Below are 25,202 nucleotides of genomic sequence, written 5' to 3'. Positions count from 1 at the left end.
ACAGTCCAGTAAGACCGAGGTCAAAGAATTAGATTCCCTTCTAGAAATGCTTTGGGTCGAAATAGAGGGCCCAAAAGGAAATTTAACTATGGGAGTTTTTTATCCCCACCAAATCAAAAGATAGAGGAGGATTATAATATGATGGAAGGATTAAAGATAGCGGCTAAACGTAAAAACTGTGTTGTAATAGGTGATTTTAACTACCTGCAGATTGATTGGGTCAATATGTGTTCAGGTTGAGAGAAAGAGATAGAGTTTCTAGATGCTCTCAATGACTGTGCTATGGAGCAGATGGAAACAGAACCTACCAGGGGTGGGGCGATCCTGGATTTGGTCCTAAGTAATGCCCAAGACTTGGTGAGAGACATAAAAGTGATCGCACCGCTTGGGAGCAGTGACCATAACGTTACTGATTTCACCACTTGTATAAATAGAGAGTTGCTCCAAAAGACCAGCATGACCACGTTTAACTTTAAAAGGGTAAATTCTCTGAGATGAGGCATGTGAAGAGGAAACTGAAAGGAAAGGTAAATACAGTCAAAACCCTTGGGGAAGCTTGGAGGCTATTTAAAACTACAGTCCTAGAAGCTCAGATAAAATATATACCACAAGTTAGAAAAGGCACAAACAGGTATAAGAAAAGGCCTGCATGGTTAACAAACAAAGTAATGGAAGCTGTAAAAGTTAAGAAGCACTCCTTTAAGCGGTGGAAAGCTAGTCCAAGTGAGATTAATAAAAGGGAACACAGGCTGTGGCAAATCAAATGCAAGACTGTGATCAGGCAGGCAAAAAGGGACTATGAGGAGCATACTGCAAAAAACATAAAGACCAACAATAAAAATTTCTTCAAATATATTAGAAGCAGGAAACCAGCCAGGGAGGCAGTGGGGCCCTTGGATGACCAAGAGGTCAAAGGATTACTGAAGGAGGATAGGGAAATGGCTGAGAAGCTGAATGCATTTTTTGCCTCCGTCTTCACTGTGGAAGATGAGAAGTGTTTGCCCGCTCCAGAACCACTAATTTTGGAAGGGGTGTTGAAAGACCTGAGTCAGATTGAGGTGACAAGAGAGGAGGCCCTACAATGGATAGACGAATTAAAAACTAATAAGTCACCAGGTCCGGATGGCATACATCCAGGAGTTCTGAAAGAACTCAAAGTTGAACTTGTGGATCTTCTGACAAAAATATTTAATCTTTCATTGAAATCTGCCTCTGTTCCTGAGGACTGGAAGGTAGCAATTGTCACCCCCATCTTTAAAAAGGGTTCCAGAGGAGATCTGGGAAATTGCATGCCAGTCAGTCTGACTTCAATACCGAGAAAGTTGGTAGAATCCATTATCAAGGACAGAATGAGTAGGCACATTGATGAACACGAGTTATTGAGGAAGACTCAGCATGGGTTCTGTAAGGGAAGATCTTGCCTCACTAACCTGTTACATTTCTTTGAGGGGGTGAACAAACATGTGGACAAAGGAGACCCAATAGATGTTGTTTACCTTGACTTCCAGAAAGCTTTTGATAAAGTTCCTCATCAAAGGCTCCTTAGTAAGCTCGAGAGTCATGGAGTAAAAGGGCAGGTCCTCTTGTGGATCAAAAACTGGCTAATTAATAGGAAGCAGAGAGTGAGTATAAATAGGCAATCTTCGCAATGGAGGACGGTAAGCAATGGAGTGCCGCAGGGCTCAGTACTGGGTCCCATGCTCTTTAACTTGTTCATTAATGATCTGGAGTTGGGAATAAGCAGTGAAGTGGCCAAGTTTGCAGATGACACTAAATTGTTCTGGGTGGTGAGAACCAGAGAGGATTGTGAGGCACTCCAAAGGGATCTGTGGAGGCTGGGTGAGTGGGCGTCAACGTGGCAGATGAGGTTCAGTGTGGCCAAGTGCAAAGTAATGCACATTGGGGCCAAAAATTCCAGCTACAAATACAAGTTGATGGGGTGTGAACTGGCAGAGACTGACCAAGAGAGAGATCTTGGGGTCGTGGTAAATAACTCACTGAAAATGTCAAGACAGTGTGCGATTGCAATAAAAAGGCCAACACCATGCTGGAAATTATTAGGAAGGGAATTGAGAACAAATCAGCCAGTATCATAATGCCCCTGTATAAATCGATGGTGCGGTCTCATTTGGAATACTGTGTACAATTCTGGTCACCGCACCTCAAAAAAGATATTATAGTATTGGAAAAAGTCCAGAAAAGGGCAACTAAAATGATTAAAGGGTTGAAGAAAGGTTGAAACGCTTGGGGCTCTTTAGCTTGGAGAACCGTCAATTGTGGGGTGACATGATAGAGGTTTACAAGATTATACATGGGATGGAGAAAGTAGAGAAAGAAGTACTTTTCTCCCTTTCTCACAATACAAGAACTCGTGGGCATTTGATGAAATTGCTGAGCAGTCGGGTTAGAATGGATAAAAGGAGGTACTTCTTCACCCAAAGGGTGATTAACATGTGGAATTCACTGCCACAGGAGGTGGCGGCGGCTACAAGCATAGCCAGCTTCAAGAGGGGGTTAGATAAAAATATGGAGCAGAGGTCCATCTGTGGCTATTAGCCACAGTGTGTGTGTGTGTGTGTACATGTATATATGTGTGTATATATAGATAATTTTTTTGGCCACTGTGTGACACAGAGTGTTGGACTGGATGGGCCATGGCCTGATCTAACATGGCTTCTCTTATGTTCTTATGTTCATTTCATATCTCCTCCGGCAAATACCTGAATGTTAAGTCAGAATATCAGCAGATGCTCTGGAAACACATTGGCAGCACCCTAGAATTTTAGCTAATGTGCTAAACTCACATGGGTGTAGGACTGGATGTGATAGCTATATATCATGTCACATGGTTTCCAGTCATCTGTTTTTCTCCTGCTAGTTCGGACTCCAGGATGGTAAGAAGGCCCAGTAGGTGGGAGAATGTCATGCCTGGGCTTTTGGCCAGATCTAGCAGGGATACTGAGCTTCAGGTTTCATAGGGCGCATTACAAGCCTTACAGAAGTCTGAAATGTGTTGGCATGGCAGCATTTATAAACCCCATGGTTTGTGGGTACCTGGGGCTTCTCTTCCACCTCTTCCACAGTTTACTAAAAGTTATTAGAAATGTTCTTGAGCATGGCGAAGATGATATTTCACAAGTCTAGAAATTGGGATGTGTGAGCAAGATTGAGACATGGAAACAAAATAGGGATTTGAGGCTAAAATTCTTCGTTCCCCTGTTGTCTCCTTTGCAGGCAGCGAAGAGACATTATCGAGCCCTTTTCTTTGCAGAGAAGTGGAAACGCCTCCTCAGCCTATGGTCCAGGTAGGGGAGGATGAATGGAGGATAGTTAGAGACCTTGCTTCTTTCTCAGGGAAGCTTTTGCTCCTGCTATTGGAGGAAGAGAGGCTCTGAACAGCCCAGCCTTTACCCATACTGAGATCTGCCTCCTGCAACCTCACAAACCACCCCTGTCGAGAGTGTCAAGTCTCTGCCTGGCATGAACTCTGATAAGGGAATCTGCTTCTTCTTTCAGTCTCCATTTTCTTTTGAGGAGGTGGCCATGTATTTCACTGTGGCGGAGTGGAGCCTGCTGGATCCGGGTCAAAAAGCGATCTACAGGGAAGTCATGCTGGAGAACTACGGGAGCGTGGCTTTTCTGGGTAAGGATCTTTTGTGGGTGCAAAAGGTGTGAATTGCTGCCATTCGGATGATCCGTGAATCAACAGCAATATATGTTTGTGAGGCCAGTGCAGGTAATTGGCTGCTACTGGGTGGGTTGAGAAGTTGAGGTGGCCATGAAAGCGATGTTCAGCAGGGCCAAGTAGAGCGATACAAGCCACCCCACTGATCCAGGGGCAGCTGGGGCCAGTTTGGTGGCCGTCACCCAAGCCAGAGTGGGTGTCGTGGTCTGAGGCCAAGGCGAGGCTGAGAGACTCTCAGAAGGACTCTGGAAGGAGCCAGATCCTGATTTCTCAGTTGTCAGCCTTTACAACAACCCCTTCCCCAGATGGGATATTGGCCATCCACTCTGACTGTAATCTGGAAAAAGATCCTTCCCCCTTACAGTGGTTAGCCTTGTGGGCTTTGATCTAGACCATGGTTTGGTCCTTCCAGAAGAAATTTCCCTCTTTCTTGGATTTCTTTCCTTCCCCATGTAAAAATGATCCATCCCTCCCCCCCACCCTCTCTCTGCCTGTCTAAGAAGCCAGGAATGTCAGAGATCCTACGCTGGAGACAGACCAAGGCCTTGCATCTGAAGAACTGGTGCAGGGTTTCTCCAGAAGATCTGAAGAGACTATTTCCTTCCCAAACGAACTGGCAACAAGTGGGTATCCTTTACACTTACGTCAAGGGAATGGGCAAGGAATCCCCAAGGGACCTTTCCTCTGCACTTCTAAGCAACTCTTGGTTTGGTAGAATTCCCAGGCCTGCTGAGTGAGGGGAGAGAGAGAGGGGAGGGGCCTTCGGGGACCTGGAATTTGGAGGCTTAGAAGCTCCCTCTGGGGCTGAGCTCACTTGCGGCTGTTGAGTGGCCACACTAGCCTTAAATACTAGATATTTCAGGGAATGGGGTGGGGGTTAGATAAGATCAGCCGTTCTAGATGAGGCCAAAGGCACATCACCTCTTTCCTTCATTCTTCACATGGATGCCTTCTGGCCTTCCTATTAGGTGGAGACGGGTCTGAGTGCTTCCTAGCAGCCGTTCTACCTTGCAGGGGTGTTCTGCAGCAAGTAGTCCCACCAGTTAACACTGCAACCCAAAGGGAACTGGCTTAAGCCGAACCACACAACAATCTCTGTTGTCATGAGGTGGGTCAGTCCTCACCCCAAGAGGGTAGAATCGTGTCCTTCTGAAGAGATTCAATAGCCCAGAAAACAGAAAAGTTCTCAGTCGAAGCACAGTTGGTTGAGCCACAGCAGGAAAGAGAAAGCGCCACAGCAACGTCCTGTATCCCCAAGAGGCCGATTCCTTCCCACCCCCTTGAGGCAGGAAAGTTTCTGCCATAGAAAAACAGACAAACACAGAAAAGCCAGGTATATCTGTCCACTCAGCGTGCTCCTCCGCCTGGGTTTCTCCAAAGCCAGCTGGCACCACAGCACCCTATGCTGCTCTAAGGGTCTGACAAACTAGCTTCTCCGCATTTAATTTACATCACCCAGGTCATGCTGAACACGTATTGCATATTTGTATGTCCGGAGCGTGTTCCCTGCATGTTAAAGGTGTTTTGGGAAGATGTAATAGGACGTACCCTTCTGTGGCTTTATCTGGACTATTTGTCACTTTGTGTTCCTTTGGGGTGGGCTATCAGAGGCTCTTACTCTACTGTAACAATTTAATGACCTTGAGGCTCCATAAGCCAGTTTTCTGGCTATCTCTTGCTGACAATAAGATGCACTCCTTTCCAGGGAGACAGGCTGACTCGGTGCTTGTAGGAAAGGCATAAATGCCTGGGTGATTCAGAAATTGCTGCGCATTAGACTGTAGGCCCAGCTAAGTTGTAGAGAATGGCTGAGAAATAGCAAGAACCTGCTCCTGACCTTGAGAAAGGAGACCCTCCACTGCAGGGCTGGTTTTCTCATTGGTCGTTACCTGCCCCCCTGAAAAATGGAACCTCTTTAAAAAAACCACAGCGGTCTCCCTCTGTACTGTGGGTTTCACTTGGTTATATCCTGGTTAGATCCAGAGAAAATGTGTATTTGGGGAAGGCTGGAAACCAGCTCCTCCTGGCTCTCTTCACAACTAGAAGGAAACTCTCAGCACAGCTGTATTTATTTATTTTTGTAGACTTATATTCTGCTCTTTCTTGTAGACAGGCTCTGGGTGGATCACAACTTTAATAACAATTAAAAACCTACAGAATTAAAACCAGAAATAATACAATAAAATAAAAGTTGCAGGATTGGATTTCATGATAACTTCTTGTATTTCAGCATCAAGAGCAGAGGGTCAAAACATATGAACATATAAAGCTGCCTTATACTGAATCAGACCCTCGGTCCATCAAAGTCAGTATTGTCTTCTCAGACTGGCAGCAGCTCTCCAGGGTCTCAAGCTAAGGTTTTTCACACCTATTTGCCTGGACCCTTTTAGTTGGAGATGGTGGGGATTGAACCTGGGACCTTCTGCTTACCAAGCAGATGCTCTACCACTGAGCCACCATCCCTCCCCAAAAGAGCTGCACGGCAAGTCTAATGGGAGCAGCGGGGGAATCATTCTTTGCCATCTTCTCCCTTAAAATACATATGGGGAGAGGACGGAAGGGCAGAATATAAAAATAGCTTTATGGGAGGGCCTGGCAGGGATAAGGTGTGGCCAGCAGGTCAGTTTGGTAGGAAAGAAGATCTTATAAAAGAAATATAGACCCAGGAGTGAGGAGTGCATGACCGGTGGCTTGGCTTCTTGCATGGGTGTTGACTGAAACTCTTTCCTTATTCCAGCAGCAGACATAGAGGAGACAGCTGGAGAATTCCAGGAGTTCTCTTTGGAAATACTCAAGAATGAAGATGCTGAAGAATGCACAGAGTGCGGTAAGAGATTCAGTCAGAGTTGCGGTCTTCAGTGTCATTTTAGAACCCACAAGGGTGAAAAGCCTTTTGAATGCTCAGAGTGTGAGAAGAGATTCAGCCAAAGTAGCAGACCCAAGAGAGAGGAGTGCCTGACTGGTGGCTTGGCTTCTTGCATGGTTGCTGATTGAAACTCTTTCTTTATTCCAGCAGCAGACGTAGGGGAGACAGCTGGAGAATTCCAGGAGTTCTCTTTGGAAATAGTCAAGAATGAAGATGCTGAAGAATGCGCAGAGTGTGGGAAGAGATTCAAACAGAGTAGAGGTCTTCAGTGTCATTTTAGAACCCACACAGGTGAAAAGCCTTTTGAATGCTCAGAATGTGGGAAGAGATTCAGCCAAAGTAGCAATCTCCAAAAACATCAAAGAACCCACACAGGAGAGAGGCCTTTTGAATGCTTAGAATGTGGGAAGAGATTCAGCCAGTGTAGCGCTCTTCAGCAACATCAAAGAACCCACACAGGGGAGAAGCCTTTTGAATGCTCAGAGTGTAGGAAGAGATTCAGCTGCATTGGCCATCTTCAAAGTCATCTAAGAACCCACACAGGGGAGAGGCCTTTTGAATGCTCACAGTGCGGGAAGAGATTCAGTCACAGTAGCACTCTTCAAAAACATATAGGAACCCACACAGGAGAGAAGCCTTTTGAATGCTCACAGTGTGGGAGGAGATTCAGTCAAAGTAGCACTCTTCAACAGCATCAAAGAACTCACACAGGGGAAAAGCCTTTTGAATGCTCACAGTGTGGAAGGAGATTCAACCAAAGTGGTGCTCTTCAAAGTCATCTAAGAATCCACACAGGGGAAAAGCCTTTTGAATGCTCAGAGTGTGGGAAGAGATTCAGCCACAGTGGCCATCTTCAAACTCATCTAAGAACCCATACAGGGGAGAAGCCTTTTGAATGCGCAGAATGTGGAAAGAGATTCAGCCATCGTAGCGCTCTTCAAAAGCATCGAAGAACCCACACAGGGGAAAAGCCTTTTGAATGCTCAGAGTGTGGGAAGAAATTTAACCACAGTGGCAATCTTCAACGTCATCTACAAACCCACACAGGGGAGAAGCCTTTTGAATGCTCAGAGTGCGGTAAGAGATTTAGCCGCAGTGGTCATCTTCAAGTTCATCAAAGAACCCACACAGGGGAGAAGCCTTTTGAATGCCCATAGTGTGAGAAGAGATTCAGTGACAGTAGGAGTCTTCAAAAGCATCAAAGAGCTCACATAGGGGGAAAGCATTTTGAATGCTCAAAGTGTGGGATGAGATTCAGCCAGAGTGGGGTTTAGAGTGTGGAAAGAGATTAAGTCACCATCTTCAACAGCATCAAGGAATCCACAGAGGGCAGAAAGTTTTGGAATAGAAAGATTCAGTCAGTGTGAATGTCTTCCACATCATCTAAGAACCCACACCATGGAACTTCGTAGCCCAGCAGTGTTGAACTCATTTGTTACAATGATCTGACAAATGTATCTTCGTTGGCCTGGCCGTGTTTGCCATACAATTATCGCTGTGTACCAGAGATATAAACTTTAGAAAGGGCATAGCCTTACCCAATAACAATATTATTTTTCACTCAGTAGACTAACTTACTTAAAGAATGAACAGCCTTACAGTATTTCCTTTATTTAGAGGTCTTTGATAACTGACCTCTCTTTCTCTGAATTAATGCATCAATATCTGGAGTCAGTTGTACATGCTGTAGCAATCTTGAGTGTGCTGGTTAGGTGTGTATGTGTAAGTTGAGAATGTACTTTTGATTTATGGGCATTTATTCTGGGATAGAGCTGTTCCAAGACATATGTTGTTCCAAACATTTATATAATTTTAGAAGCAAAAGTCTTAAAGTGAGGGTAGTTTGGACCCCAAAACTGGTAAAATTTGCTGATGCCAAACTTCAGAAAGCTGATCCTTCTAAACAGCATTGCACTGCTCCTCCACCTACCTGCAATTTGTGGGATTTTTAAATTGGTAGGTAGGAGCAGCGTGAATGTCCCGTTTTCCCAACTGTATTGATTTACTATGTGTCATCCACCTTCAGATCTCCTCCCACCTTAGAGAAACTTCTCCTGTCCACCTCCCTTCCCTTCTACTCGGCATAAGTCTTCCCACCCTGAAGATAAATTTCCTCACTACGCTTAGGGTTACCAAATCCAATTCAAGAAATATCTGGGGACTTTAGGGGTGGAGCCAGGAGACACTGGGGGTGGAGCCAGGAGCAAGGTTGTGACAAGCACAATTGAACTCCAAAGGGAGCACACACCATTTAAACACCTTCCCTTCATTGGGAATAATGAAGGACAGGGATGCTGGTCTAATCTTTTTGAAACTTGGAGGGTATTTTGAGGAGAGACACTGGATGGTATGCTGAAAATTTGGTGCCTCTACCTCAATAAACAGTCCCCCTAGAGCCCCAGAGACCCATGGATCAATTCTCCATTATTCCCTATGGGTATCGGTCTCCATAGGGAATAATGGAATGCCTAGCAGACATTTTTCTTACCGCCCTCTGCTTTCTGATAACCCTGAAGTGGGGGGAAAGCCTCCAAACTGAGGGATCCCCTGCCTCCACCTGGGGATTAGGGGAAAACCATGTTGGAAGTGTTAAATCAGCCAAGCATATAACTGTTACTCACAAGTAATACTACTTTGCTATAATGCTTATTTTTGCTTGAAATGAGGACGCCCACTTGCCTCAGCCAAAGGCCTGGTGGAATAGCTCCGTTTTACAGGCCCTACAGAATGGCAGTAAATCTGGTAGGACCCGAATCTCCATGGGGAGCTGATTCCCTGGGGCCGAAGCAAGCCAGATGTCTGGATGTAGTAGGGCTTGTTCCAATGGCAACTGCTGAGGTGCTTTGCCTAGTAGTTTGACCCATCTCATTCACCATCTTGATGATTCTCTGTGTTGCAAAACCCTAGACTCCTTTGGTGGTCTCCCATCGGAAGACAAAACAGGGCCGATGATCCTGCTTAGCTTTTGAGACTGGACTAACTGAGGCCATCCGAGTCTGGCCAGGCACCAACAGAAGTGATTGGCTTGGCTTGTCTCCACGCAGCGACCCTGGAGTTCCTGAACAGTCTCTCACCTGAGTACGAATCAGGGCCCACCCTGCTTAGCTTCTGAAATCCACTGGGATCACTCTAGCCTGAACCACTCAGGGCAGGACAGGAACTGAACACCATCAAGGCACGGCCAACTTAGGGAACGCTGCAGGGTTTTCAAGGCAAGAAGACTGCAGATTTATACCCTGCTCTTCTCTCTGAATCAGAGATTCAGAGCTTACAATATCCTATATCTTCTCCCCCTCCCCCCACAACAGACACCCTGTGAGGTGCGTGGAGCTGAGAGGGTTCTCACAGCAGCTGCCCTTTCAAGGACAATTCCTACTAGAGCTATGGCTGACCCCAAGGCCATTCCAGCAGGTGCAAGTAGAGGAGTGAGGAATCAAACCTGGTTCTTCCAGATAAGAGTCTTCTCACTTAACCACTAGTACCAAACTGGCACTCAGAGGTGGTTTGCCATTTCTTGCCTCTGTATAATGACGCTGAACAGAAGGCAGGGGGCGGCCATGAAAGAGGGCTGGCCTGTAACCCTCTTGCAGAGGCTCGGTGACCCATTTTGGGATCCCAACCCACAGCTTGGGAAACACTGCTATTGGAGATGGCTCACTGGTCTGATTCATCCCCCCGCCCCCAGCATCCTCCACAGCGGACTATGGACTTCTGTCCCAACTACAACCCGTGCAATGGCAACTGTTAACCAGAAAGTGAAAATGACACCATCCAGATATCTCACCACCCCTATCCCCCCCCGCCGCAATCTAGATCAAAGAGGCCTAAAGAAAAACGGAAACTCGAATGGAAGGTTGAGACCATCGCTTAGAACAGAGGCATCAAGCTCATTTGTTATGAGGACCGAATCTGCCACAAATGGGACCTTGTTGGGCCGAGCCATGTCTGTACCTATTTATGATTAGGTAGCAGAGATATAAACTTTATAAAGGACACAGGCAAACACAAAGATCTTTTAAAAACTTTAAAACATCATTAAAACAATAGCACTCATTGGTCTTTCTCCAATGGGATCCAGGGAACTGGGCAAAGGAAGCTCTGGCTCTTTCCTTCTTTACCCAGGGGACCAGGAGGGGAAGGAACCTCAGTCAATAGAAGGAAGAGAGGCTTGGCTCAGTAGTTCTGCTGTGCAATTTAGACAGCCTGGCAAAGCAAGCTCTCGCTCTCCTCCTTCCTTCCCTCAGCCAAAGGGAAAAAATAGAGGTTTTGCTCAGTAGCTTCTGTGTGATTGAGCAAGTCTGGCAAAGCAAGCTGTGATGCAGAAGGAAGCAAGAGAGGGAGAAGGAAGCAGATGACAGGCAGTTGCTCAGAGGCCTGATAGGAGCCCTCTGGGGGTCTGATTCAGCCTCTGGGCCGCGTGTTTGACACCCCTGGCTTAGAACATTCAGACATCAAAGGGGAGGCGATTTGAAGGACCGCATGTGTGTGTGTGCTCTTTTAGCCTTTGTCTTTGCAAGAAGAGGGGTTAGAAAGAGCCACTGATAGCAGGGACTGGGGCAGGTGGGGTGGGTGGGTGGAGTGAAAAGCAGCGCAGCGCAAAGCTGCCCCCCACTTAATAGAAAATATGGTGGCAAGGCTGGATTAAACCCTGTGGAGGCCCCAAGGCAGTCAAAATCTTGGGGGCCCCCTTGCAAATTATCTCAGAGTTGAAGTGGCCACCCCGCTGCCTGAGGCCTCTGTTGCAGCCTGCAGGCACCTTCTCAAAAGCCCATTTGACAAAGCTGCAGGGGAGAGGCAGAGAGAGGCAAACTTGGCGATGATGCCAGCAGCAGCCGAACCAGGCAAGTAGGGCAAAGAGCGGTTCAGTTGCTGGCTGTGCGTGCAGGCTGGGAGGGCTGCAAGCAGGGGGGAAACTGGGGGAGATGCTGGCCCTGGGCCCCTAACGGTGTGGGGGCCCATAGGACAGTGTCTACTTGGCCTAATTGTTAATTCGGCCCTGTATGGTGGAAGTCAAGGAACAAATGTGTCTCCCAGCAAACCTCTAAGATGGTGGTTTTATTTCGTTTCTATGTGAAAATCATGAATTAATGATGGGTTTAAAGTAATCTAGATCCAACTTTTGCCCAGTCCCCCTTTTCTTTAACCACCCCCCACTGCCTCTTGCTTGCACATCTCTGGCCAGCTGCCTACAGTTGCCAACTCCAGGGTGGGAAATACCTGGCGATTTGGGGGGTGGAGAATAGGGACAGAGGGGTTTGAGAAGGAGCGAGTCCTCCCACTGTGCCTAATGGAGTCCACCCTGCCAGACAGCCATTTTCTGTCACCAGGGGATCAGTTGGGAATAATTCTGGGAGATTTGCAGGTCCTGCAGGGAGGTTCGCAACCCCACCTGAGCCGACCCTTGAAGCACCGCAACCCTTCCCTTCCCTGCGGCTCCCCTGCACGCACGGAACTTCCCAGTCCTTCTTACGAGGCGGATGCAGAAGGGACTCCTTGGCAAGGGGGGAAGGGAATGGGGGGGGGGCACTGACTCAGCCTCCTTTTCCTGGGAAGACGACAACTCAGGGCTGATCCAGCCTGCAGTGCAGCCTTGTGCAGAGTGACTCCCAAGGAGCCCCATCCAGCCGCATTAGAGGGCATCTCCAACTGCAGCTGACACATGGAAGGAAGAGAACAGGAGGTTCAGAGCTGCAGAAGTCGGGAAGAACCTGCCAGCATGTTATGTCTCTTGAATAAAGCCTCCACGTCAGTCTTTAAGTTTGTTTTATTATATCTCCAAGTCTGTCTTATTGTACTCAAACACACAACATAAATCACATACTGCAGCTGCCAGGTTCACTCTCTACCTCCTATCTTTGATGTATATACAACCCCCTTAAAGGAACATACACCACATCTCCCCCTTTGTCAATCCATAACATAGTCCTTCTTCCAAACAGGTGGTATTCTTGTTCTTCTTGTCCTCTCTGTTGCTACAACCAGCAGTGCCTCTTGTGATGATAATGGTTGTGGTACTAGTGTTTCTTGAGGTGTATCTAAGAGTTCCAGCTGATCCCTTGAATTAGACCCCTCAAAAACAGGCCCAGCCTCATTTTGAGTCCCTGGTAACAAAGGAGAACTGTCTAATTCAAAACTTCTTTCACTAAAATGCACAGGTACCAAATGAGATGCATTCCATACTCAACCATCTGCTAATTTATAGGTGTATGGTCCTCTCCTCTCAATAACCTTGATGGGTGGAGTGAACTGACATTCCCCCTTTCGTAAGAATCCCAGTCTCCTTACTCTAACAAGAGCCACACTCAGATTTAACACTTAGCACCTCTACGTCTATCTGTATAAGACCTATATTTTTCTTGCTCCTGATCCACTCTTTTTCTCAGTTCTGAATCTAACACTACATCAGTCCTTGCCTTTAAAATCCCAGTTACCTTTATTATTATTTATTTTATTATTTATTTAATTTATATCCCACCCTCCCGGCTAGAGGCAGGCTCAGGGCAGCTCACAGATTAAGGAGTCACACAATCCGATTAGCGTGACCAAACAAGATAACAGTAAGAACGCAAAAATATAAGAACAATGATTAAAACCTCAACAGGTGCTAGTACAATAGTTTCAGACAACAATTAAAATTATAATGGTGGTAAGTAGCTAGATGGCCGATATTAGATGTTCTAAGAGGTCCAGGATCGCCATAGTGTGATGAGTACACATCTCCCTTCCATGTAACAATTCTGCTGGGGATCTTTGTGTTGAAGAATGCCTTATTGCCCTATATCAGTGGTGGCAAACCTATGGCACAGGTGCCAGAGACGGCACTTGGAGCCCTTTCTGTGGGCACTTACGCTCCCTTGCCGCCCACCCCCCATGCATGAGGCTCTGGAATCATATCTCATTGAAGTGCCTCCTCTCCCCAAACTCAGGCTCCTTCCCCCAAATCTCCAGGTGTTTCCCAACCCAAACCTGGCAACCCTAACTGGGCCTCCTTCAGAGAGACAACAGGGCACTCTAACTTTTTTGAACTTGTGGGCACCTTTGGGATTCTGACATGGGGGGGGGGGTGCAACCACAATGCAGCCCCCAAGCACAACACACAGAGGAAAATTCCTTGCAGGTGTTCCTGCAGTTTTAGGGACGGGGTTAGATGGGACCCACTAAGGCAGGGGTAGCCAAACTTGCTTAACATAAGAGCCACATAGAATAAATGTCAGATGTATGAGAGCTACCAGACATGAACGTCAGATGTCTGAGAGGAAGGAAGGAAGGAAGGAAGGAAGGAAGGAAGGAAGGAAGGAAGGAAGGAAGGAAGGAAGGAAGGAAGGGGATAGAGGTGGAAAGAAAGCAACTTGAACTTTAAATGCATTCTCCAAGCCACTGACTGGCTTAGCTTGAGGAAGTAGTTTAAAGAGACAAATGCCTTTTCTGGTGGGGGCTTCAAGAGTCACACAATGTGTGTGAAAGAGCCACATGTGGCTCCTGAGCCACAGTTTGGTCACCCCTGCACTAGAGAGATGGATATAAGGCAGCTTCAAGTTTTCATGTGGCCAAGACCTGGTTGCATTTCATATTTCAAAACTGTTGTGGCACGGTCCAAGCCGAAGGGAAGAAGTGAGCATGGGTGTGTGGGGATGGGGGGCGGGGAGAGATCAGGAACTTGAATCAAGCATTTTTTTTATGGGATGTGGGTTTATTACAGAAAATGTTGGATCCCACTAATCTGGCAGAAACAGCGGCCAGGATCGCCTCTGGTTTAAAAGTGGAAAGGGAGGAACTGCAGGCTTCCTTGCTTCAAATATGATGCTTCTGGTTGCAGTATCTGAGCTGAGCTCTTTCAAGCTACAGGGACCATAAGGCAAATTATTGATAATCTGTTTTTGAACTGTTGCACTGCTGTTCTGGTTTTCAGAGCATCCCTGACAAGCGTTTTCCAGCCATTGCTTAAAGACTGCCAGTGAGGCGATTGATTACACTGTTGAACAACTCTTACTGTTAAAAAGTTTTTCCTATGCCACTCCTCTCCTCTGCTGCCAGCAGAAACAGCTCCCTGCCCTCCTCTAAGTGGCAACCCTTCTAATACTTCAAAAGAGCAATCACATCTCCCCCCTCAACCTCCTCTTCTCCAGACTGAATATCCCCAAGTCCCTTAGCCTTTCCTCATTGGGCTTGCTCTCCATGGTTACTCGGAAGTAATCTACATTGAGCACTGTGGCACCTACTCTCTACACATGTACATGCACAGGACTGCAGTTTTAGTTTAAAGAAAGAAGAAGATATTGGATTTATATCCACCCTTCACTCTGAATTTCAGGGTCTCAGAGCAGCTCACAATCTCCTTTATCTTCCTCCCCCACAACAGGGTAGGTGAAGTAGATGGGGCTGAGAGAAGCTCTCCCAGAAGCTGCCCTTTCAAGGCCAGCTCTGTGATAGCTATGACTGACCCAAGACCATTCCAGCAGCTGAAAGTGGAGGAGTGGGGAATCAACCCGGTTCTCCCAGATAAGAGTCCACACACTTAACCTCTATACTAAACTGGCCCTCCTTTCTCACATCAGACTTTCTAGTTAATACAATTCAGACTATCCATGAAGTTTCCAAGGGTAGCTGTGCTGGTCCATAGTAGAACTAGATTCGAGCCCAGGAGCACCTTAGAGACCAACAAGATTTGGGGAAGGGGGCACAAGCTTTCCAGCATTAGAGCTCCCTCGATTAGATAAAAGGAGCCTTGACTCTCAAAAATCTTGTTCTCTAAGGTGCTGCTGGACTCAGATTTAGCCATATAAATCAGTGGACTCCTTTCATCAATTTATTAACTAACATCATGTATCCCCTGCCTTCCTCCCACAAAAGGACACTGAAGTGGTTTGACACACTCTCCCCTTCTCTTTTATCCCCACAATGAACCTATGAGGCAGGTTAACTCAGAGTATATTACTGGTCCAAGGTTTCCCAGCAAGCTGCCAGGGCAGAGTGGGCATATGAATCAGGACCTCCCAGATCTGATTTGGACACCCTAACCACCAGCTCTTACTGAACACAATATATTTTAATGTATTCTTTTTTCCTAATGCGAAACTAGAATGATGTTTATATTGTATGTCACATTTTCAAAAGTAAATTAGGAGGACAGGAACACCTCTGCGAAAGGCATGTTCTCAGTTTAACCCAGACCTGCAAGCAACAGAACAATGAACAGCCTCCATTTATTGCCTTACGATACTCTCACCATCATTCTCCTATTCTGACATGTTACTATTTTGTTGGTTTCCTAAGCAAATGCTATCCAGACCAAATGTTCTTTCAGTTTGTTAATTTCACTATGAGTTGTTCTTTCTAAACTAAAACCTCAGTATTCTAGTTAAAATTGCTGTGTTGGCACTTTGCGATAAATAAGTGGGTTTTGGGTTGCAGTTTGGGCACTTGGTCTCTAAAAGGTTCGCCATCACTGCCCTATATGCTTGTTAAAAAATCAGTAGTAAAGATAACCCATGCCTTTCCTTCCAATTTAGCTGTTTGCAACCTATCTTTCAAACTTCTATTAAACCGTTCAATCTCTCCATTAGCTTGTGGATAATACACCGTTGACCACGCTTCGCAAGGAACATTTCAAATTCCACAGAAATAAATTGGGCACCATTATCAGAAATCAACTCCTTAGGATCTCTTTCCCTACTGAAAACTACTGTCAAAAATAGGGGTGGGGAACATCTGCCGAGGGCTGTTTATGGCCCTCAAGATCACTTGGTCTGGCCCTTGGGGTTTGCTGGGTCGAGCCAAGCCATGTAGCTGGGTCGAGACAAGCCATGTAGCGGTCTCTACAAAAAAAGCCCTGGACCTAGGCATTTGCCTAGGGTGGCGGGTCAGTGTGTGCGCGCACCAAATTAGGCTCTCCCCATATGACTTCAAATAGAAAAACATTTGTATTAATTTTGGTTAATACGTTTCGCACAAAGATACTTTATCATACAGCCATTCTGTAATATCAATCAATTGACGTCAAGCTAAGACCACTATGACGGAATCTCTGCACACTCAGAGCACTCAAAAGGCTTTTCCCTTATATGTGTTCTTAGAAGTTGTTGAAGATGGCCAATCTGACTGAATCTCATCCCATTCTCTGAGAATTCAAAAACCTTCTTCCCCGTGTGGGTTCTTTGAAGTTTTTAAAGATTGGTGCTATGATTGAATCTCTTTGCACACTCTGAGCACTCAAAAGCCTTCTCCCCTGTGTGCGTTCTTAGAAGTTGTTGAAGATGGCCAATCTGACTGAATCTCATCCCATTCTCTGAGAATTCAAAAACCTTCTTCCCCGTGTGGGTTCTTTGAAGTTTTTAAAGATTGGTGCTATGATTGAATCTCTTTGCACACTCTGAGCACTCAAAAGCCTTCTCCCCTGTGTGCGTTCTTAGAAGTTGTTGAAGATGGCCATTCTGACTGAATCCCTTCCCACACTCTGAGCATATAAAAGGCTCCTCTACTGTGTGGGTTCTTAAATGACACTTAAGATGGCTACTGCGACTGAATGTCTTCCCACACTCCGCACATTCAAAAGCCTTCTCCCCTGTGTGGGTTCTAAGATGCTTTTGAAGACTACTACTGTCACTGAATCTCTTCCCACAGGCTAAGCATTCAAAAGGCTTCTCTCCTGTGTGGGTTCTTAAATGAAGTTGAAGATGGCTACTCTGACTGAATCTCTTCCCACACTCTGAGCATTCAAAAGGCTTCTCCCCTGTGTGGGTTCTTAAATGACGTTGAAGATGGCTACCGCGACTGAATGTCTTCCCGCACTCTGCACATTCAAAAGGCTTCTCTCCTGTGTGGGTTCTAAGATGCCTTTGAAGACTGCTACCGTCGCTGAATGTCTTCCCACAGGCTGAGCATTCAAAAGGCTTCTCCCCTGTATGGGTTCTTAAATGACGTTGAAGATGGCAACTCATACTGAATCTCTTCCTACACACTGAGCATACAAACGGCTTCTCTCCTGTGTGGGTTCTTAAATGACGTTGAAGATGGCTGCTCTGACTGAATGTTTTACCACACTCTGAGCATTCAAAAGGCTTCTCCCCTGTGTGGATTCTTAAATGATACTGAAGAGTATTACTCCAATTGAATCTCTTCCCACACTCTGAACATTCAAAAGGTTTCTCCCCTGTGTGGACTCTTAGATGTTTTTGAAGATCGCTACTCCTACTGAATCTCTTCCCACACTCTGAGCATTCAAAAGGCTTCTTCCCTGTGTGAGTTCTTTGATGCTTTTGAAGATTGCCACTCCAACTGAAACTCTTCCCACACTCTGAGCATTCCAAAGGCTTCTCCCCTGTGTGCGTTCTTAGATGAATTTGAAGATTGCTACTGTTCCTGAATCTCTTCCCACACACTGAGCATTCAAAAGGCTTCTCCCCTGTGTGGGTTCTTAGATGCTGTTTAAGAAGGAAACTATGACTGAATCTCTTCCCACATTCTGAGTACTCAAAAGGTTTTTCCGCTGTGTCTATCTTTTGGTGCACAAGGAGTTGTGATTTGTATCTGAAGTACTTTCCATACTGAAAGTTCTTAGATATCTTCATTATACCATGCTTTGAAACATGGACATTATATTGCGTTAGATCTGAGAAGTTCATTCCACAGTCCAAACACTTGTATGTATCCTCCAACATGTGACTTACATCTTGGAAATCCCCCCTCCTGCAAAGAACAGATGTGTCCCTCTTCTTCACTCTGCGCCTGACATTCTGCCTCTGAGGCCTGCTTTGAATCCTGATGTTTCTTCTCACATCTTCACTTGTTACTTCATCTGGTGATACATGACGCAGTTCCTCATCCTCCTCATTCCTCTGATCATCGCCTGCTGAATTAAAGAGAGAGAGATCATGTTAGAGGAGGTCTGATGCGCTCCTGAAGTTTCATACACACTTTAAATATTTCAGCGCCTTCCTCATTTTTTACGGTGAAATGTACAAAAATCGGGCCCGCTCCAGGCAGCCCCCCGCGCCGCACCTCCTGCCCCCCAGCTGTGGTCAATTTCATGCGCGGCACAATGACGTCAGCAGGGCCGCCTGGTTCTTCAGAGGCTTCCTTGGATGCCGCCAAACAGCTTGTGGTTTTAGCGGCAACGGGCCGCTTTCGGATTGAAAGCCACAACAAAGATAAAACTCCCTGTGTTAAAACACAATTCTGACTGTGTAATGAGTATATGGTATCAAAATACAAAAAGAGTATCATCAATAGAAAACGTATCAGTCTTACAGAAAGTTAAAACCTCTTGTATTGCTCTGCAAGGCCAGGATGAACATCACTTTTATGGCCACCCGAACTTCTCGAGACACTCAATGGTGGTCAATTAGCTGTGCTGGCCACACAAACACATACTGCTGGTGATTCATGCACCATCCCAATAGCAGCAATTTGCACCTTTAGCTCCCACGAAAGATCATTACCCAGAAAAGTCACGCTCCCATAGTTCTCCAGCATGACTTCCCTGTAGAGACCTTTTTGGCCTGGATCCAGCAGACTCCACTCCGCCACGGTGAAATACACGGCCACCTCCTCAAAGGAAAGCGGAGACTGAAAGAAGAAGCAGATTCCCTCATCACAGATCATGCCGGGCAGAGAGTTGACACTCTCGACAGGGTGTTTGTGAGGGTGCAGGATGCAGAGTTCGGTATGAATAAGGGCAGTGTGCTTCAGAGCCTCTCTTCCTCAGACAGCAGGAGCAAAAGCTTCCCTGAGAAAGAACCCAGGGCTTTGACTATCCCCTGTTCATCCTCCCCTACCTGGGACAGATGTCGACGAGGCGTTTCCACTTCTCCGCAAAGAAAAGGGCTCAATAACGTCTCTTCACTGCCTGCAAGGGAGACAAAATGGGAAGGAACAATTTTAGCCTCCAATTCCTATTTTGTTTGCTTGTATGAATCTTGCTCACACATTCCCATTTGCAGGGTTCTGAAACCTGGTCTTTTTCACACTCAAGAAAATTTGTACTAACTTTAAGTTACCTGTGGGAGAGGTGGAAGAAAAGCCCCAGGTACCCATGAGTCTCTGCAGGAGCGGTGTGTGTGTGTGTGTGTTAAGCCTACATGTATCAGTGAGACCACTGTCAGAATTCAATGCGCCCTGTGAACCCTGGAGCTCAAACGGCTTCAGTATCCCTGCTAGATCAGACCAAAAGCCCAGGCATGACATTCTCCCGCCTGCTGGGCCTTCTTACCCATCCTAAAATCTGGACTGCCAGGAGGAAAATAGGCGACTGGAAATCATGCGGCATGACACACAGCCGTCACATCCAGCCCCAAGTGCATGATATTTTAAGTGATGCTCAAGGAACTCTAGCATACTACCAAAGTACCAAATGTGTTTCCACAGCATCTGCTGATGCTTTGACTTTATATCCAGGTATTCAGCCAGACAAGACATGAAAATAACACCGTGTCCACCCCGTACTCCACTCCTAAACCTCATAGGAGTGCTAGACCATGGTCTGTCATGCTCCCCATGAATCTGTATACTCCCCCTTAAAGTGGAGTGGCTATCAGCACATTCTATGACATTATTTCCCAGAACATTCTACAAAGTCTGCAGAAGTATTTCCTTTTTCTCCTGTCTTGAACCTTCTGCACCAAAAGTGCCCCAATCCCCTCTGGGCGGGAGGCCCCCTTACCACTTGACAGGGCATCTTGGGCACGCTCCTGGGCCTGCGCCCTCTGACCTTCCTCTGACGGAGCTCCTTCCACCTCGGAGAAGCTTCCTTCCACCTTCACGGGTCCCCCCCACATCTGGAACAACAGCAAGGGAGAGGGGAAGAGAAGGAACAGAATAAGCCAGGGGTGGCCAATGGTAGCTCTCTAGATTTTTTTGCCTACAACTCCCATCAGCCCCAGCCAGCATGGCCAATGGCTGGGGCTGATGGGAGTTGTAGGAGAAAAAACATCTGGAGAGCTACCGTTGGCCACCCCTGAAATAGGCTGAAGAGATGAGTCCAGACCCAGTACAGGTGTTCTAAATCCCAGTAAAGGAGTCCAGCAACATCTTAACATGAACACACTAACGAAGATGAAAAAGAAAACAACGGTCCAAAGACTGGAAATGCTCATTTTACATTCCAATTTTAAAAAAAAAATGGAGACATCAAAGTCTGTAGCAACTATCAGACTATTGCAATAATTCCTCATGGAATTCAAGCGATGCTCAATGACTGTTGTCATATATCAAAAGAGAAATTCCAGATGTTCTGTTTCAGGTGGATTCACAAAAGGAAGAGGCACTTGAGATCACGCTGCAAATTCGTGTTGGTTAATGGAGAACAGGACAGAATTTCAGAAGAAAAGCAGCTTGTGATTCATAGCTTACATCAATGCTTTTGACTGCTGGAGTAAAGAAAATGTATGGTTGATTTGAAAAGAAATGGGAATGTGACAAAACCTGACTGCTTTGATGCACAACCTGTAGTCTGGGTAAGAGGCTTTGTTTGGGCAGAACATGGAGAAAGGGAATAATAATAAATTTGTATTTATATCCCGCCCTCCCCGCTGAGGCAGGCTCAGGGCGGCTCACAGGACATGGCATATACCATGATTACAATAAAATACAGTTAATACAATAAAATACAGTTAAATTACAAATTCATAAATTAAGTTAAGTAAATAAATTAAAACCAGTATAAATTGAAGGTGCTACAGTTCAATACATATATATAAAGATGGCTAGACGTCATTACCAGGATTCCACCTTAAAAGCAAGTTGGAAGAGGACGGTTTTACAAGCCCTGCGGAACTGATTGAGGTCCCGCAGGGCTCGCACCTCCTCTGGCAGCTGATTCCACCATTGGGGAGCCATTATCGAGAAGGCCTGCTCCCTCGTTGTTTTTAGCTTGGCCTCCCTTGGTCCAGGGATTTTTAGAAGATTTTGAGAACTAGATCTCAGTGCTCTCTGAAGAACATATGGAGAGAGGCGGTCCCTAAGGTAGGCAGGTCCTCGGCCATATAGGGCTTTAAAGGTAATAACCAGCACCTTGTAATAAACTCGGTGAAGAATGGTTTCCGGTTGGCAAGAGTACCAGACTAGGATGTATTTTATCTCCCTGTCTCTTTGATCTACAGTATGTCACAGAAGTGAGTACACCCCCTCACATTTTGTAAATATTTAAGTATATCTTTTCATGTGACAACACTGAAGAAATGACACTTGGCTACAATGTAAAGTAGTGAGTCGACAGCTTGTATAACAGTGTAAATGTGCTGTCCCCTCAAAATTATGCAACACACAGCCATTAATGCCTAGCCTGCTGGCAACAAAAGTGAGTACACCCCTAAGCAATAATGTCCAAATGGGGCCCAAAGTGTCAATATTTTGTGTGGCCACCATTATTTTCCAGCACTGCTGTAACCCTCTTGGGCACAGAGTTCACCAGAGCTTCACAGGTTGCCATTGGAGTCCTCTTCCATTCCTCCATGACGACGTCACGTAGCTGGTGGATGTTAGAGATTTTGTGCACCTCCACCTTCTGTTTCAGGATGCCCCACAGATGCTCAATAGGGTTTAGTTCTGGAGACATGCTTGGCCAGCATCACCTTTACCCTCAGCTTCTTTAGCAAGACAGTGGTCGTTTTGAAGGTGTGTTTGGATTCATTATCATGTTGGAATACTGCCCGACGGCCCAGTCTCCAAGGGAGGGGATCATGCTCTGCTTCAGTATGCCACAGTACATGTTGGCATTCATGGTTCCCTCAATGAACTGTAGCTCCCCAGTGCCAGCAGCACTCATGCAGCCCCAGACCATGACATTCCCACCATCATGCTTGACTGTAGGCAAGACACACTTGTCTTTGTACTCTTCACCTGGTTGCCGCCTCACACGCTTGACACCATCTGAACCAAATAAGTTTATCTTGGTCTCATCAGACCATAGGACATGGTTCCAGAAATCCATGTCCTTAGTCTGCTTGTCTGCAGCAAACCGTTTGCAGGCTTTCTTGTGCATCATCTTTAGAAGAGGCTTCCTTCTGGGACGACAGCCCTGCAGATCAATTTGATGCAGCTTGCGGTGTATGGTCTGAGCACTGACAGGCTGACCCCCACCCCCTCAACCTCTGTAGCAATGCTGGCAGCACTCATACATCTATTTCCCAAAGCCAACCTCTGAATATGACGCTGAGCACGGGCACTCAACTTCTTTGGTCCACCATGGCGAGGCCTGTTCTGAGTGGAACCTGTCCTGTTAAACCGCTGTATAATCTTGGCCACCGTGCTGCAGCTCAGTTTCAGGGTCTTGGCAATCTTCTTATAGCCTAGGCCATCTTTATGTAGAGCAACAATTGATTTTTTCCAATCCTCAGAGAGTTCACTGCCATGAGGTGCCATGTGGAACTTCCAGTGACCAGTATGAGGGAGTGAGAGCGATAACCTGCTCCCCCTTCACACCTGATACCTTGTACCATTAACGAGTCACATGACACCAAGGAGGGAAAACAGCTACTTGGGCCCCATTTGGACATTATCACTTAGGGGTGTACTCACTTTTGTTGCCAGCAGTTTAGACATTAATGGCTGTGTGTTGCGTAATTTTGAGGGGACAGCACATTTACACTGTTATACAAGCTGTTATACTCACTACTTTACATTGTAACGTTAACTGTTGGCTGTTAACAAGAGGATGTTCCTAGGATTGGAAGTAACTTGACCCACACAGAAATAGCTGGCAGGAAGCCTGAGGAGAAGCTCATTGCTTGAGTGGAGTGATTGATAAGATTGAAAGCCCCTCACCTGCTGTGTCTGCCTCTTCTCCTCTGCCTGACTCAGGAGGAAACCTTCGGCCAGGGCCACTGCCTGGGAACTGGTCTCTGGCCCGCATCCTCTCACCCAGCCCTGCACATCCTGCGGCAGGATGGCCAGGAACTGCTCCAGGATCACCAGGTCCACCATCTCCTTCTTGGTGCGCCTCTCTGGTTCCAGCCAGTAGTTGCAAAGTCCATGGAGCTGGCTGCAGACCTCTCGGGGCCCATCAGCCTCCGGGTAACAGAACTGCCTGAAGCATTGGCTGCGTACATCTGCGGTCACAGGGTCCTGAACCAAGATGTCTCTCTCCCAAAATGCAGCACCACTCCCTGCTTGGATGGGATGGGGCTCTTTCCTGAACGTCTTGCCATTTCCAGGGCCTTCAGGGTCCTTTTCTTCCATCTTCTTCCCCTTTCTTTTGGGTTGCCTCTGACTCAGGAAAGACACTCTTAGTCACTTGGCTGGGAAAAGGCGGAGGGATAGTAAAAAGGCAGGAAGAAAAGAGAACATCACTGACCCTGGTGAAGAAACACCTAAAGATTACCCCAGTGGATCAGAAGAAGCATCCTTGTACTTTGCTGATGAGGATTAATGTCACTGTGGTATATTATACCAGGCTTTTAAACATATGCCTGTTTGATTCTTCAGGCAACAAAAGCACTAGTATTTTCTTTGAAAAAAAATCTTTTCTGGGTGTTATGAGTTTGGCTTCTGAAATCTGGGGAATCAGTCTGTCCTCCCTCCGCACAACAGACACCCTGTGAGGTAGGTGGGGCTGAGAGAGCTCTCCCAGAAGCTGCCCTTTCACGGACTACTGCTACTAGAGCTATGGCTGACCCCAAGGCCATCCCAGCAGGTGCAAGTGGAGGAGTGGGGAATCAAACCCGGTTCTCCCAGGTAAGAGTCAGCACACTTAACCACGACACCAAACTGCACTGCTACAGGCTGATATTTCCTTTCTTACAAAATGCAGAAACCTGGAAGATTCTGAAAAAGTGTGCAGGCACACAAAAGCATATACCAATAAAACGTGGATTTAAACTTTGTTCTATAACTAACACACATAAATAAAACAACCCCCTTCCTGCAAATGGGGGGGGGGGGGGACACAAAATTTGTGGCGTTTGGGTAGCCAATCTGCACGGATGATTCCTCCCATGTGGCTCCTTCCTGGGCCCCACTCCACGGCTCAGAATTTCTGTTGGTTTCCCTCCTTTCCGACCCTGCGAGGGACACCCGGGTGGCTCTGCATTCCATCACGTTTATCTCCCCATGAAGGGGACTCACTCGAGCGAGGGGATTTCTACCCCCCCAGAAACACAGGGCAAGAACCACTGAAAATACAAACCCATTTGCAATCCCTCCCGCATAAACTCCCTCCCCCCCTCCAACAGGGCAGGATGCTGGGATGGGGCTGGGGGCGCCCCCCTCCTCACTCCTCCCTACCCCTGCCTGGCGGGTCCCGATCCCCCAGAGGCCGCCTTGCAAGTTCTGCAGCCCCCCCTTACAGGAGCTTCTGGAGCACCCGGGGCTATGAGGCCCCGACAGAGACGAGCATCCCTCTCTGCAAAGAGAGCAGCATCCCTCTTTGCAAACACGTGGCGAGAGCAGAATTTCTGCCTTCCCGGACTGCATGGACTTACTGCGGAGGGACCTACCCGGGCTCCTCCCGCTTTGACCTGTCTCAAGCCTCCTCCCCTTCTCGGGCTCTCTAGCAAACAGCTCGGCTGGCTTTAACCCCTTCAGGTTTGCAGGGCCCCGGAAAAATGCTCTCTGCCTTCCTTTTCCTGGGAAGAAGGCTCGGGGCTGATCCAGCCCCGGGGTGCAGCCCTGTGCGGAGCGACTCCCGAGCAATCCCATTAGTAGAGGCGTCGCTGACTG

The 25,202-nt window shown here is 46.9% G+C and overlaps 2 protein-coding genes across 2 annotated transcripts in view; one reads left to right on the top strand and one right to left on the bottom strand.

Moving 5' to 3' along the window:
- LOC132567224 (zinc finger protein 436-like) overlaps positions 1 to 7,725 on the top strand; it is a 29,842-nt gene extending 22,117 nt beyond the window's left edge. The window contains exons 4-7 of the mRNA XM_060232912.1: positions 2,879 to 2,894; positions 3,235 to 3,305; positions 6,423 to 6,512; positions 6,867 to 7,725. Of these exons, the coding sequence (XP_060088895.1) occupies positions 2,879 to 2,894; positions 3,235 to 3,305; positions 6,423 to 6,512; positions 6,867 to 7,708 (1,019 nt within the window). The 3' untranslated portion in view covers positions 7,709 to 7,725. The remainder of the gene's footprint in view (positions 1 to 2,878; positions 2,895 to 3,234; positions 3,306 to 6,422; positions 6,513 to 6,866) is intronic.
- Positions 7,726 to 16,456: 8,731 nt separating this feature from the next.
- LOC132565998 (zinc finger protein 436-like) lies at positions 16,457 to 25,156 on the bottom strand. Its single transcript, XM_060230626.1, has 7 exons — positions 24,980 to 25,156; positions 23,310 to 23,782; positions 20,209 to 20,323; positions 19,325 to 19,395; positions 18,989 to 19,115; positions 17,002 to 18,399; positions 16,457 to 16,836 (listed from the first exon to the last, which is right to left on the bottom strand). Coding segments are annotated over exons 2-7 (2,127 nt in total). The 5' UTR covers positions 23,724 to 23,782; positions 24,980 to 25,156; the 3' UTR covers positions 16,457 to 16,834.
- Between the last annotated feature and the right edge of the window lie 46 nt (positions 25,157 to 25,202).

This window comes from Heteronotia binoei, chromosome 2, assembly GCF_032191835.1.
Source record: "Heteronotia binoei isolate CCM8104 ecotype False Entrance Well chromosome 2, APGP_CSIRO_Hbin_v1, whole genome shotgun sequence".
Classification (NCBI taxonomy): Eukaryota; Metazoa; Chordata; class Lepidosauria; order Squamata; family Gekkonidae; genus Heteronotia; species Heteronotia binoei.
Note: the sequence above shows the minus strand (reverse complement) of the source record. Positions and strands in the feature narration are given on the sequence as shown.